This window comes from Echeneis naucrates, chromosome 2, assembly GCF_900963305.1.
Source record: "Echeneis naucrates chromosome 2, fEcheNa1.1, whole genome shotgun sequence".
NCBI classification, from domain to species: Eukaryota; Metazoa; Chordata; class Actinopteri; order Carangiformes; family Echeneidae; genus Echeneis; species Echeneis naucrates.
In genome coordinates, this window is record NC_042512.1 from 16,678,782 (window position 1) to 16,692,362 (window position 13,581).

General features: G+C 41.1%; 1 protein-coding gene across 1 annotated transcript in view; it reads left to right on the forward strand.

Annotated features, from left to right (window-relative positions):
* Window positions 1-7,081: 7,081 nt before the first annotated feature.
* The window catches only part of LOC115050600 (FERM and PDZ domain-containing protein 4-like), a 34,416-nt gene continuing 27,916 nt past the window's right edge, over window positions 7,082-13,581 (forward strand). Inside the window, exon 1 of the mRNA XM_029513502.1 lies at window positions 7,082-7,193. Coding sequence (XP_029369362.1) covers window positions 7,153-7,193 — 41 coding nt within the window. The 5' untranslated portion in view covers window positions 7,082-7,152. The remainder of the gene's footprint in view (window positions 7,194-13,581) is intronic.

A 13,581-nucleotide genomic window follows, 5' to 3' on the forward strand; every position in this document is an offset into this window, starting at 1 on the left:
AGAAGACGTCGTGCTTCTGTACATGCATGCTTGTGCGTAATTGTGTGCTTGTTTGTATGTGTGAGTGTGTTTGGCAGTATGTCAAACACTGCAGGTCGCTTCAAGGCATGTGGCTCATAAAAACCACATTCCTCAGCATTTAGGCTTAGTTAGCGCACGTGTGTGTGTAATTAAATGTCGCACTGTGCTGGAAGAATAGCTAACAGCATTTGAGTTATTTGGTCAGTCTAAGTATAGCTTTCCATCTTTGCGTTTTGATTTGTGTGCACAGCAGGAAGGATGGGAAAATGTGCGTGGCATGCAACCAGCGAGTGAATATATTCTCCGGAGGATTTTGTGATTGTTTGCTCGGTAGATGCTTCGTTGTGCGTTAACAGCTGATGCATGGCTGCATAAAAGTGACATCCTAAAGAAAGCAGAAGGGTCTGGGGCAGCCGTCCCCTCAGTATCATGGAGTGAAGTGATAAATAGCTCCTTATTTCCCACCCTTCTTTATCTTCTAAGCGTCTGCGAGAAGGTTGTTTTATTGAAGACAGATGTTTAGGAGGCTGACGGCAGGAGGCAGAGAAATGCATGAGACAGAGAGACTGAAGCAGTTCAGACCTGAGCCAAATGTATTATTTGTTTAAACCCACATGGAGCGCACAGTTGGATCTAATGTGTCAGAAACAGTGTGGTTGCTGCCAAGTGTATCAGGTATGCCAGGTAGATAAAAACTCCTCTGCTCTGGGTGATCATGAGACAAAATTTCAATCTAAAAACTTATTTCCATGGGTTTGTGGGGAGTTACACGAGGAGCACAAGAAGACCTTGGAAGTTAGAGAGACTTATGCATGTTTTTCAAAATGCAGAAAACAGCACCAGAGTAAAAATTTTGAAATTGAAAGTCAGGTTTCAATATTAGCGCTAAAATTTTTTGATTTTCTCCTCCTTTTTAGTTTAAGCTTTGGTATTTATGATTTATATTTCTTGGGGAAACTTGGGTTTTGTTTTTGTTTTTTTCTTTTTCCCAGCTCAGGTATAGTAAAATCTGCTGTTGGAGCAGGCGGATCTGTTTTGGTCTTTGTTCGCTGACAGTTAAAAAATGCAGGACATAAATATTAAAAAATATGTTTCAGGTAATTAATGAGAGGCATTATAAGTGAATATTTTAGAGTGACAGGACACTTGCTTAAAGAGCTCCTCTGACATGAAGTGGACATCTAAAATAAGATGAGCGATATAAGACGATATGGGAATGAACATTTTTATGATGGATATCAGAGTTTATCTTGTTAGATCTGCTAGAAATAGTGCTGAGTCGCTGTTTGCAGAGCGGATGCTATGGATGGCCAGGCTAATGAATCCTCTTCTGCATTTACAAGGGTAGAAAGTAGTTGAAGGGTCTGCGCCTGAAGGAGTTCCCCTTCAAGTCCTGTTTTTATACCTTCTCATAAGGTTCCACCTTTGTTTGCCGACACCCCCACGTCTCGTTAACAAATCTCAAGATGGAACCCACACTTCATCTTGACGAGCCGTATATTGCTGTGTGTATTTATACACGCACACAGCTCTTGAGACGTAATTTTAAAACTTTTCTTCTCTTCCCCTCCTCCTCCTCTCTCTTTCTCTCTCTCCTCTTGCCTTTTCTCCATATTTTCTGCTCACTCCATCCTTCAGTCTCATTCTCCCCTAATTCATCACCAACTCCCACATCACACCTGTCTTACAAGTCATTGCTTTTAAGTATCCATCTCTCCCTCTTCCTCTTTATCCTCCCTGACCTTTCTGCCTCCCTCCACACCTTCATCATCTCTCCATATCTCCACCTCCCTTGTTCAACCCTGCTGAACGACTCTAGTCCAATTCTCCTCTTCCTCCATCTATCCCATCCCTCACTTCACGGTTTTCTGCCCTGTCAGATTAGGTCGGCGTTGGAAGGAACAGAGAGAAAGGGAGAGATTGACAGTTGGATTAAACAGGTGTGGGAATGAAATTCTATGATCTCATTGTTTGAGAGAGTCACATCAAGTTGGTTGGTGTTTGTGTGTGTGCATGTGGTGTCTGCTTTATCCCATGTAATGACGGATAGATGGTTACATTCAGGGCAACAGTGTCTTTGGTGTGGATTTCATTTAAAGTCCTGAACTGAGCAAAAAGCATTGAATGTGAGAGTTCCTGTTCGGAGAATTAATCCTGACTTGCAGTTATTTTGTGCTGTAGTGAGTCAAGGCGAGTAACTACATGTGTTAAATAAATCCAATTTGGTAGCAGAAAATAGTCGAAGTACCCTAAAATTGTACATCAGTGCAGTGTTCAATGAAATATCCTTAATTACTGCCCACAACTGATTTTAGACTTATTTTAAAAAACATATTGCTGCAGAGATTGTTGAGATTTTCAAATCCCTGGCTTGTCCTTATCCTGTTTTTGCTGACCTATACCATGCAGCGCGTTTTCCCAAATGAAGTTGTAGCTGTGGACCAAACCAGTAAACTAAGCAGTGCTCGTATTTCCATGAAAACATAACTGACAAAGCAAATACGAGACTGGTGACAGTGATTAATGTGTGAACACCTCAGCGGCTCGAGGGAATGTCAAAGCCATCAATGTCTAAAGACTCCTGGCTTAATATAGACACAAAGCTTCATTATTATTATCTGTCATCAGCCGGTCAGTTAGATTCATTAGCTTCAGCTGAGACTAAGACTTCACTCTTCTCCAGTTAAAGTCTCAGGATTCTGTTCGAGCCGCCGTTTTGTTGGACGTGTTATGTCCAGCTGTCGTTGGAAGTGAGGTCCCAGAGCAGACACACACACACACACGGAGGTAAATGATTGTCTCTGCTGGTGTGGCAAACATCATAGACCAGTAGGTGAAGGAGTGCTGAATACCAATGTGTTGTGTAATGATACAGCAGGCACGCTTTGTCTTTCTGAGTTTACTCCCTGACAGGCGCACACAGTCGCACACGCTTCCATGGTGACCTTGGACTGCATTGTTATTCATTAGTGGACAAAGGCAAGGAGGCGCGCCTCTCTCCTTATCTCTCTGGGACACAAACCAGTATTGGGCTGGCTGTGATGCTCCTATCTGTCCTCACTGTAATAAGCCTCTCTGTTTTAAATCAGCCAAGTGCGGAGATCAGACAGGAGCCTGGAGAGATACCAGAATGATCCAGATGGCCTGTCCATCAGGACCATAGAGGTTATTACTTATAGAATATGTATCTAACCCTAAACCCAACAGCTACTGGCAGACTGACAATTAAAAAAAAAAAAGAAAGACCAGTTCATATTGTCACAATAGAGTGAATCATGAATAATACAGCTGATGATCTTGTGTTTGAGCTCGGGGGCGACACTTCGTGATCATGTGTGCCTCCTGACTTTGTTACTGTGACAGTTCTGATCACTTGGAACTGCAGAGCTGTTTTGTTCGTCACTAAGCCTTTTTTTTTTTTTTCCCCCCAAACTTTTAAGTGTGAGGCATCATCTGTTGTGTGTCTGTCGTGGGTCCGCCGTTGTGCATCTTTCCTTTCTGTCTGCGAATGTGATCAGCTGCCTTCAGACTGATCCATCCAGTGATGGAGAAGTGATGATGATGATTCTCTGCACAGTTTTAAAGCATTGCACTTCTTCCTTTTTGGGTTTTAGGAAGATATTAAATCTTTTTATGTTGAATTACAACCTGACTTGAGTCTGAGACTGGTGACTGGTGATTTTTATTCAACTTGAGTTGCTCAAGATTTCATAAAACTTAGAAATATTCTATTCAGTAAAATCTCCAAAACTAAATAGCTCTGAATGTCCTGAGTTTGTTGTGAAGCCTTTCATGTTGCATTTCCTAACATTGAAACCGAGATAAAGTGATAAAACTGAGCTCTGAAAGTTGAATGGGTGAGTAAGTCACTGGAGGTGGAGGCATTGAAGTGTGGAAGTAAATTATAGACTTTAAAGTAAAAGGTGCATGTCCTTCACCCACCCCTTCTCAGAAGTTAGGAATGCTGACTTTTTAATAAGTCATTTTTAGAGTTGTTTTTTTTTTTCCCCTCTCCCCCTGAATATTTACTATGCACCTTCACAGTCTGCTACGGACTGAAGCTGAATTGTTCTCTTTCCTGCTACTTAAGAGGGATGACATGCAATAAAATCAGGCTCCAATAGATCAGGTTGAGGAAATAAATTGCCTGCAGTCTGAAGTTCAGCTCCGCAGAGGAAGATATACAGGACCAACAAAGGGTTTAGTGGGAAGCATCATGGGTAATCACCCCAGTCTTCGTCCTATCTTCCATCCCTTTATAAAATGAGTAATAATAATAAAATGGGAATTTGCGAACCTTGGCAAAAGTTCTTTCCCTCTCCCCTTTCTTCATTCAGTCCTCCTCCTCAGCGCTCGTGCCTTTTGGCTCCGCTCCACCCTTATAGATCCCTACTTCTTCTTATTATCCTGTCAATTTTAAGCTAAGAAGCTTCGCCCTCAGTCATGTTATAGAATCTCTTTGACCTGAAAGTACCACCTGTCTGTCCCACACAAAGAGGAGCTGAGGACTTGTCATCATTTCCTCCAATCCAGTCAGCTCCTCCCAGAGCCCGGTGTCTCCTTTAAGACTTCACCAGCGTATTCTTTTTGTCAACATTTATTTTATGTCCTTGAGGCTTTTATTCTGCTAAATTAATATAAAACACTAACTTCCTACATCAGGAATTATCCTCATTGAGCAAGTCGTATCCACGTTTCAATGACATCTTCATGTGTTAACAGATAACACGACAATCAGCTGCTCCCTGCTGTGTTTTTGAAAACAACACGTTTACTGCCTGGTGACTTTATATCAAAGTTTGTCATGTCAAATATATCGATGGAGGGAACAATTATATTTGAAGTCCAGTGAGTTGAGTTGGCCCGTTATTTCCAGTCGTTTTGGTTTGATTTCCACGTATGTGAGCATCAAGGAGGGCACGTCGTTGGTTTATCCATCACAAAAGTCACATAATTTTCAAGATGATATCAGGATTGATTCCTGAAAACTATTATCCAAAGGCTCACATTGATCTGCAACACCAGATATCCTAAAATAGCCTCTATCTGTGATAAATTGTGACAGGACATTGAATCAGCTAACCAATAAAAGAGCTTCATCTATTTGTCTCCTTATCCTGAGATGGTTTTTTGGCCAGACCAGTTTGGAATTATGAGAGAGTAACACGGTCTTGTATTTGAGTGTGAAGCCTAAGGGAGGATGAGAGTCATCAAAGAGTCGCTGCATCATAGCTGAAAATGTTTCTTTTTCTTTTTTTTTTTTTTTTGCTATTGCTGCTTTGCACCAAGAGGAAGAGAGAGTAGACGGATAATAAAACGAAGACAATGAACGTGGTACACACTTACACTTATTGGCCGTTAGCATGATAGCAATAAGCCAGAGAGCCACTTTTGCACGGCTATTTCTACTGCTGTCAGAGAACATTGTGATTGTTTCCTCAGATGGATGAAAGAGGATTGTTTTCAAAAGTCTCCCTGATGGGCTGATGTTCTGCATGAGGTCGCCAAATTTGTTAAATTGGCCAATCTAACTCTGTGGACACACAATAGGCAAATTAGGACACTTGACTCAAGGGTCTTACAGCTTCTGTCTACGATAGAGTTAAAATTAATCATAACCTTAAACCTTGAAAGATTTTTTTTTGAGTAACAGAAATCTATCAAACCCTTGTATGCTTTAGAAAAGTGTTGACAGTGATGTAATTGCACAATTTGACAAATAACTGTGCAATTAATTCAGATAGGAGTTTGTGTTTTGTTGTTTCTGTGTCTTGGGACAGTCTCGGGAATATTTTGTACACGTTCTCACTTGAAATACAGAAAAGTCAAACTCAGCCTTAAACTTTTAATGTGATCAAGTATGCAGTCTCACATTGCTCCCTGGAGAAATTTTCATGCTCATAAATAGTGATTAGGCTGTCGGAAACCATTAGAATTATTTTGATGAATTCTTAAATCTTGTGGCTTTCAGCTTGAGAATATTTGTCTCCATTTCTGTTAATTCATATCTCATTTGACATTATGTCCCCAATCTGAATAACATTTTTAAGAAAATGCCAGAATCCAGTATTGTCTCATTTACGATGGTCCTGTGACATCGGGGACATTTAGGTCAGTGATTCCTGCTGTCTTGTACAATAAGTTAGCTCGCCAAATGATTCAAAAGGAAGCCGTCTGTGCTGCAGAGCACTCGAACACGCATCGCTGTAAGCTGCTGAATAAGCGGGTGCACAGTGCGAGCTCACTTTGTAAAACTTAACCAGGGAAGAGGAAAAACCAGAAAGAAGGGGTCTTGCTCCCATCAGCTTGCCTTTCTGCAGAGTCAGCTTTCCGCTGCCCATCACCGCTCTCCCCATCCCTCCTTCTGTCTGCCTCTGTTGCTTTCTCTTTACAACCAAAGCACTTTTACTCTCCTATTTGTGTCTCCTCCATCTTTCATCTTCATTTCCTCCTCTCATCCCCCTCTTTGCTCTGCATCCTCCCTCATCCTCTGCTTCTTCTCTGCCCTGCAAAGGGGACTTGCAGCCCTGATGGAGAGAGGGCAAAGCCAGAGCCAGAGAGCATCCGTCATCCATTTGCTTGGTCCCTCCCCCCTCCCTCCCTCCCTCTCTATCCTATCCCTCTTCCATTCTCCCTCCCTTCACCCTCCTCCTCTCCTCTCCCCTGCTCACCGCAGTTAGGATCACTGCACTTCTCCATGTGCTGAAATGGAGAGCGCACACAGAGGTGTCATTCCAGCTCAGCCGAGCCAGGTGGAGAGCAACAGAAAGGGCTGACTGGTCCCAGAGACAGCAAAGGGAGGGTTGGGTTGAGAGGGGGGGGGGCTGACGCGCGCTCTCTCGAGTATCCCTGAGGAGGGATCATTGTGGGAAGACAGGGAACTGGACTGGTCCATGCACCGGATGGGGCATTCAACAAGGGTGACACTTGCTGCAATTTGACTTCAATTTTTCTTAAACTGAAAAATAATTCTGCATTCTGCATTCGACCGGCTTTTTTTTTTTAACTCTTGATATGGATCCGGGTTGAAACTGGATGTGTGAGTTGTCAGTGTGAAGGATTTGGATGTGGAGCAGAATGTTAATGTGGAGGACCTGAGCTCCAGGACATTGTGCTCTGTAGCAGGACCACATGGACATGTTTGGTTTCTCCAAGATACCAAAGCTCTCTGGGTGAGTGCACAAGTTGAGTTTTACTGTTAAAAATTCCCGACAAAATAACATCTTAAAGTCGTAAATACAGTTATTGAAGTTCCTTGTGGTGCTTTTCACACGTTTCACTCAGTGTGGGGGGGTTTTTTCTTGACATTTAGTGAGGGAAACTTCTAGATCATCTAAGCTGCATAAAGGTGAATTCATTTAACCAGGATTAAAAATTTGTTTTGCTTTTTTTGCACAGTTCAAGGTCTCATCAGCAGTCTCACAGCTTCCTGATTCCCTTCACCTTTGGTGACAAGCCTGGAGAGAGTGATAGAAAACAGAAAAATACATCTACGCATGATCCACAGAACAGATTAGTATTTGACCTGCGATGCCTTTGTGTCAGAGGCATTAACTGACAGGTGTATGCTCGGAGTTGTTAGTGATGTACTCTGTTTGAGCGAATTGAGGCCTTATTTTTGGAGTTTGATTTATTTGGGGTGCTTGAGTAACTAAAACATCACCATCGGTGGATCTGTAGAGCAGAGGCTCTTTAAATGTGGGAAATGTTGGTGTCTTTGCTGTTATGACTACTTCAATTAGTAAACTATCCAATTTGTCATGAGGCAGCCTGAAATGTATGAAGCACTGCTGTTATCATGACGAGCTCAGCACACAACAGTCCCAGCTCACTGTGCTTCTGTGTATGATACCCATGAGCATAAAAACATTCTCCATGATCCTTGACTCATGTGTGGTCACATCACTAAGCCCAATGAACAAATCTTTTAAACCTGCATAGACACTCAGCATCTGGAGTGAGAGGGAAATAAAGGAAGAATGCCTCCTCCTCAGACGTAAAGCAGTCTTTCACAGGAATGATCACAGAGGCCTTTCTGGAGCGGACAGCCTGTTGTGTTTTGGATTTATTATCTTGTACCTGTTACAGACAGGTGTACAGGTTGAGTCAAACCTTGTTTCAGCAGAGTGTCTGGTCAAGTCTGTAGTTCAAACTCCCAAACATCTACATGATCGCACTGACAGTTTAACAAAGAACATTTCAAAGAAATTAGAAGGTTTTCCATATTATCAAAGATTTGGATTGTTGTAAAGTTGCTTGTGGGTTGATATTTTTAAAATGAAGTCTGTCTGTGTCAGAATTTGTCAGGAGACGGATTGATGAGTCAACAAAACGCAGGAGACTTTTGTGTTTGTTTTTGTGTAACCTATAATCATTTCACTCGCGAATGTTCCCCAGTCTGAACAATGTGTTTATTTTCATAACCATGATGACAAAGATCCTTCAACCTTAAATACGTCTTTATTTTGACTCAAACCATAAACTTTTTATAATCCTAACCATGTAGTTTTTGTGCCTGACCAAACCACAACTTCAACTGTGTGTTTATTATGATCGCTGTGGGGCCAAAGATCCAGTAGGTCCGCTGCTCATGTGCTGCCTTGGCTGTTCTTATTGTTATAAAGACTGACACACAGACACCCTCCTCTGGGTCGTGTCTTCGGGGGAATCATAAGAAAGTTCATATATTTTGAATCTGTATATTTCATCCTGGCACTCAATCTATCAGCCCAGCTGCTCTGCTTATGTCCCCGTTTCTTAAAGAATCATTTATTCCTTCTTTTAAATAATTATGTAAAAACAAAAGCAAGTCAAGGCTGCATTTGTTGTATCTCATTAACTAAATAAATATGAAAAGCAAAACAAAGCACTGGGCTTTTAAATAGCTTTTAAAAATAAACACTGCTCTTCCTGTAAATCACAAGGGAAGAAATTAACAGTTAAAGTGTCTTATTAATGATTTTCCACCAGACTTTATTTTAATGAGTGTTACAAACAGCAAAGTGAATGTTCTGATGTCGTACATTAATGGAGGTGAATGTGTCACTCACAGAAGCAATCTGTTCCATATTATCACACCTTTGTCTTTACTTTGCTTCTGATTTAAATAATTAGTTTCTAGTTCTCTGAAGAAGTTCTTTCTCTCTCCTCAGAGAGAATGGGAAAGCATCTACTCCGATGTTATTTGTCAGTTAGTCACAGTCTTCACCAAGCCCAGTTTTACACATTTGGCGCCCGTCATTGTCAAGACTGTAAAATGCTGAAAATTAATAATGGCGTAACACTTGCATCACTGGCAATAGCAGAATTTCATTGGTACCCAGATGGCCGCTGTGTATCCAGGAGCTTTTACGACGTCAGAGCCCTCTGTTTGCAGATGGCAGACAAGCCAAATTTGATTTCATGATCATTTATCACCTTTTTAGTGCTCATAATAAATCATTTATCGTAAGAAATACGAATGAAATGAAACTGTGGCTGCTCTGTGAGAGAGGTCTATGGTCTTACTAATTGTGATTTCTGTTTTTTGTGCCACTTGACAGTTTCATCCTCACATCTGGCTTTATTGCAGGAACGCGAACCAGGTCTCTCTTCTCTGTTTCCATCCATGCATCCCAAAGACAAAGACGGGACTGGTAATGGTGTTTGTAGTGTGGGAACATCTTGGCTTTGGTGTGGCGGCATTTGGCAGCAAAACTGGCCAGCAGGGCTTGTTTGTGTTCTGGATATCAGATTACAGTTATACATTGCCAAATTGCCTTCTGCTTTGTGCCAATGCATGCTGCTACTTCAGGGGGTAAAGTTCCATTGTACTGAGAGCCATCTGACAAGTCGTGGCATCTGTGATTTTCAGTTTTAAGCTAGTCGGAGGCCCCATTACTTAAAATGACTCGCAACTATTTCACAATCACACTTCGCTTGAAGGCAGTTTAACTCATAAATTTAAGCCTCAAGAGCAACCTTTAAAAAGAATTTAAAAAACCCAGAGGGAGAGCAGGGTTACTGAAAAGGTGCAGTGATATTTTTTTATATTTGAATAATATAATGAAGACTGCTGAAGGATTCTGAAAAGTCAGTGTCTTATTACGTATATATAGTGCTTTCTTCAGCAGCACTGAATGTACGAGGTGATGAATCTTCTTATACAGATGCCACTTATAGATTCTGAGCTTGTCTTATCTCTGGGTAGCTGTTTCTCTCTGCGTGCAGTCTTCACACTCAGGAAATTGGTGGATCTGGCTTCATATTTAGTGCACAGACAGAAATTATGACATCAATCTTGCTCTATTTCAAAACACACAAATCAGAGGCGGGAAAGGAGAAGAAGCATCATTAGATCATAGAACAACCACCCCTTAGTCCATTTCTGTATGTTTCAACTTGTAACCCTTAAAGTTGCACGATTTTCTTGATTTGAGTCTGGATAATCCTCCTAAGGGATTTGGTCGGTGATCACTGCAGTAGAGGCCAGCAGGGTGAACACACTGTTGGTTGTTTCATTCAGTATATTGAAATCAAATCTCACAGCACATCCATCCACCTATCTGTGTATCTCTTCCCGTCTGTAACCTAAACCAGGTACGGTCAGCTTCAAAGATGTGATTCATATAAACACAAAATATAAAACTGAGTGGGAAAAAAAAACCAATCTTGAGTGTGTGTTTTGGTGATGCATTAGTTTGAACGTGATATTTTTTTATTTTATGTGAAGCCACAGCAGCAGTGCTGTAGAATAAAACATCTGTTATCTCTCGGCTCAGAAATTGAATGGTGTAATCAGTCCTTCGTACAACAGGAATTCATTTCCTGGTGAACACTAATAGTCTGTTATGTTATGATTATCGTGTTTTACCACTGGTGGTTCCAGTCATCTCTCACACCAGATAATACTCAAAGACTTGGAGCTACGTGCTTCATGCTTTGCCCCCCTTTAACGAGAGACTTAAATTTGATCAATTATGCAAATTAAGTGAAAACCCATTTCGTTCTCGCTGCCTTTCTAATCCAAACTTCCATCCTTTGTCTCTGCTTTGCGAAAGCAAATACCTTTTAGAGCAAGCATCATCTCCAAATTACTTTTCTTCCTAGTTTAATCTCAAACAGCAAGCACACTGAAACTCAGAAACAATTTGCCTGCTGATCAGTAATGCAAAGACGGTTGTGCTTATTGAATTTTTTGCCCACATTTGTTTGTTGTATGTATGCAACATGGTTTTCCCTCATGTATTGTTGGAGAAGCCTGGCTTCAGAGGAAACGCTGCTCTACCATAGACTTCATGACGAAGTTCAGAAGCAGCAGGCCACAATTTTACATCTGCGAGATTTTTTCCGGCATTGTGTTCAGCCTCCAGTTGAGTTGGATGTCTTTGATAATCCAACTTTATGAAGTACAGGAAGAGTCTCACAGTCGTTGTAAAGTCCTATTTCTCTGTATGTTAAATATGTCATTCATGCTGACAATCTTGCATGAAACTTAAGGTTTGGCTCTTTCCTTTGACTGCAGGCAACCCTAAAGTCGATGTGAAGTTGCTAGGCAACCAGCAGAAACACTTCAGAGCTTGAATAGATTAAATAAATGAGATTTGTGGTGTTAATAATTTATTTGAATGATTGATTGATTTTTATTTTTTTTTAATGAAGACAGGCTAACTGCTTCGCCACTTTTCATTTTAAACTTGGCAAATTATTTCCCAGTTCTTGCTTCACAAGGAGGAGAACTGACATTCCTACTGCAGCTTATTCCGAAAAATAGCATCTTTCAACTGAGACACTGACGAGCTGAGGACATGATGTCTCAGTGTGCTGTCCCTCTGCTCCTCTCTTTCTGTACCGTTTAGCCTTCCAGCTGCCGTTCCTCCCTCCTCAGTGAAATGCTCATGGATGCATTCAGTTACAAGCTGTATGTTAATGTTTCAGTATAAAACATCAAGGACACACAGGGGATTTTGGCATCTGTGTTCTAATTGTATAATTTCACCTCCAAAGCTGTGCAATTTTGTGATCACATAAAACATGCATATCTTTTAAATGTCGAGCAGAATGATGGATGAGTGGATGAGGAAGTTTAATACTGTACATGCTTCTTACCCAGTACATTCTCAATAATTGATCACTTTGGCTTGCTTTTGCTATATAGAGAGAGCAATTTTGTAGTTGCAGGACAGAAGGGAAGATAAAAATAACTTCTCCATCTTACATTTTATATTCTCTTTCTCACACTAGTATTCTGAGTGAGATTCACAACAGAAGAGGAGTCAGCACCGTTGAACAAATGAATCAAACATGACAGAAAAAATGTGGCATGAGTTCTAGTCATTCATCTCTGATATCCACTGTTCAGAGAGAGACATGTAATATATTTTATGAGATTGTGTCAGTTTGTTTGGGGTTTCACACATTTGAGTCGACTAGTCAACACATGATTAATTGTATGGTGCTGGAGATGACGTAAAATAGTTCACCTTAGCTTAATGTTTTTGTTTTGGTTTTTTTTTTTTACAGATTTTCAGATGCGTTATTTGCAAACTTCAGGTTCCTTTATTGGGTCTGTGGTGAGTGCAGTCATTCACAAAGGCCAATATCAGTGGAGTATTATCGAGTGACCGTCGGCTTCTTTGTCACCTCTTTTACCAAAGGCTAGGGGGGAGCCATTAGTTCTGCTCCAGATACGATCACATAATACTAAAGTGCCACTGTGTCAAACATGCCAAACGGACTGAAAACCTACAATGCAGTCAGTATCGCACTCACGGGTACATAAATAGACACCAGCACACCTGCTCCAGCTGATGTTGAAGCCTTGTGTGTTTTTGTGTGTCCTGAACTCATTCCTCCGCTGATCTCTTACAGCTGTTACTCCTAACTGAGCGCTAATGAATTAACTAATTCAATTTAGATGGAATTGACACCTCAGCTCAGCACCCGTTGTTGTCTGACTGTAATAAGGTGAACGTGAAATGTATCAAAGTAACAGCTCCTCATAAATATTTTTCACGTGTTGATGCAACACCTTTGGAAGATTTTTTCAGGAATGAAAGAGCAAACATATTGCCACTGAGTCAAAGAGTCTTCTGAAGGATTCTCAAGAAACCAGTCAAATTCGACCTAACATTCATATTTTTACATCTCTGTTTATGCATGTGATAAACTGATGAGATTCAGTGTTTGCCTGCACTTCTTTTTACTGCACATGCACTTGGGACGGAAAACAATTTTCATTCCAACATTATGACTCAAAGAGGCAAGACAGCAGCATAAGTGTTCCTCATTCATCCTAATGATCACCGTCCTCCTGCGTAATCTTATTTAGGGAGCGATCAGCAGCGCTTGTTCTGCCGCGATATTTTTAGCTGACAGAATTATGCTTCGATGTTCAGCACAGATATGCCAGTCAGCTGAAATGTTCTCTACGTGTGTGTGCGCACGTGTGACAAATTAAGTTGGTCAACGGTGCAGCCATAGATTCTTTAACGCACTGCAAGCAGCTGTATGTACACAAATGCAGCCGCTGAACACACACGGCTCTCTTTCTATAAAATTTCCAATTGACTTGAGCTGAAT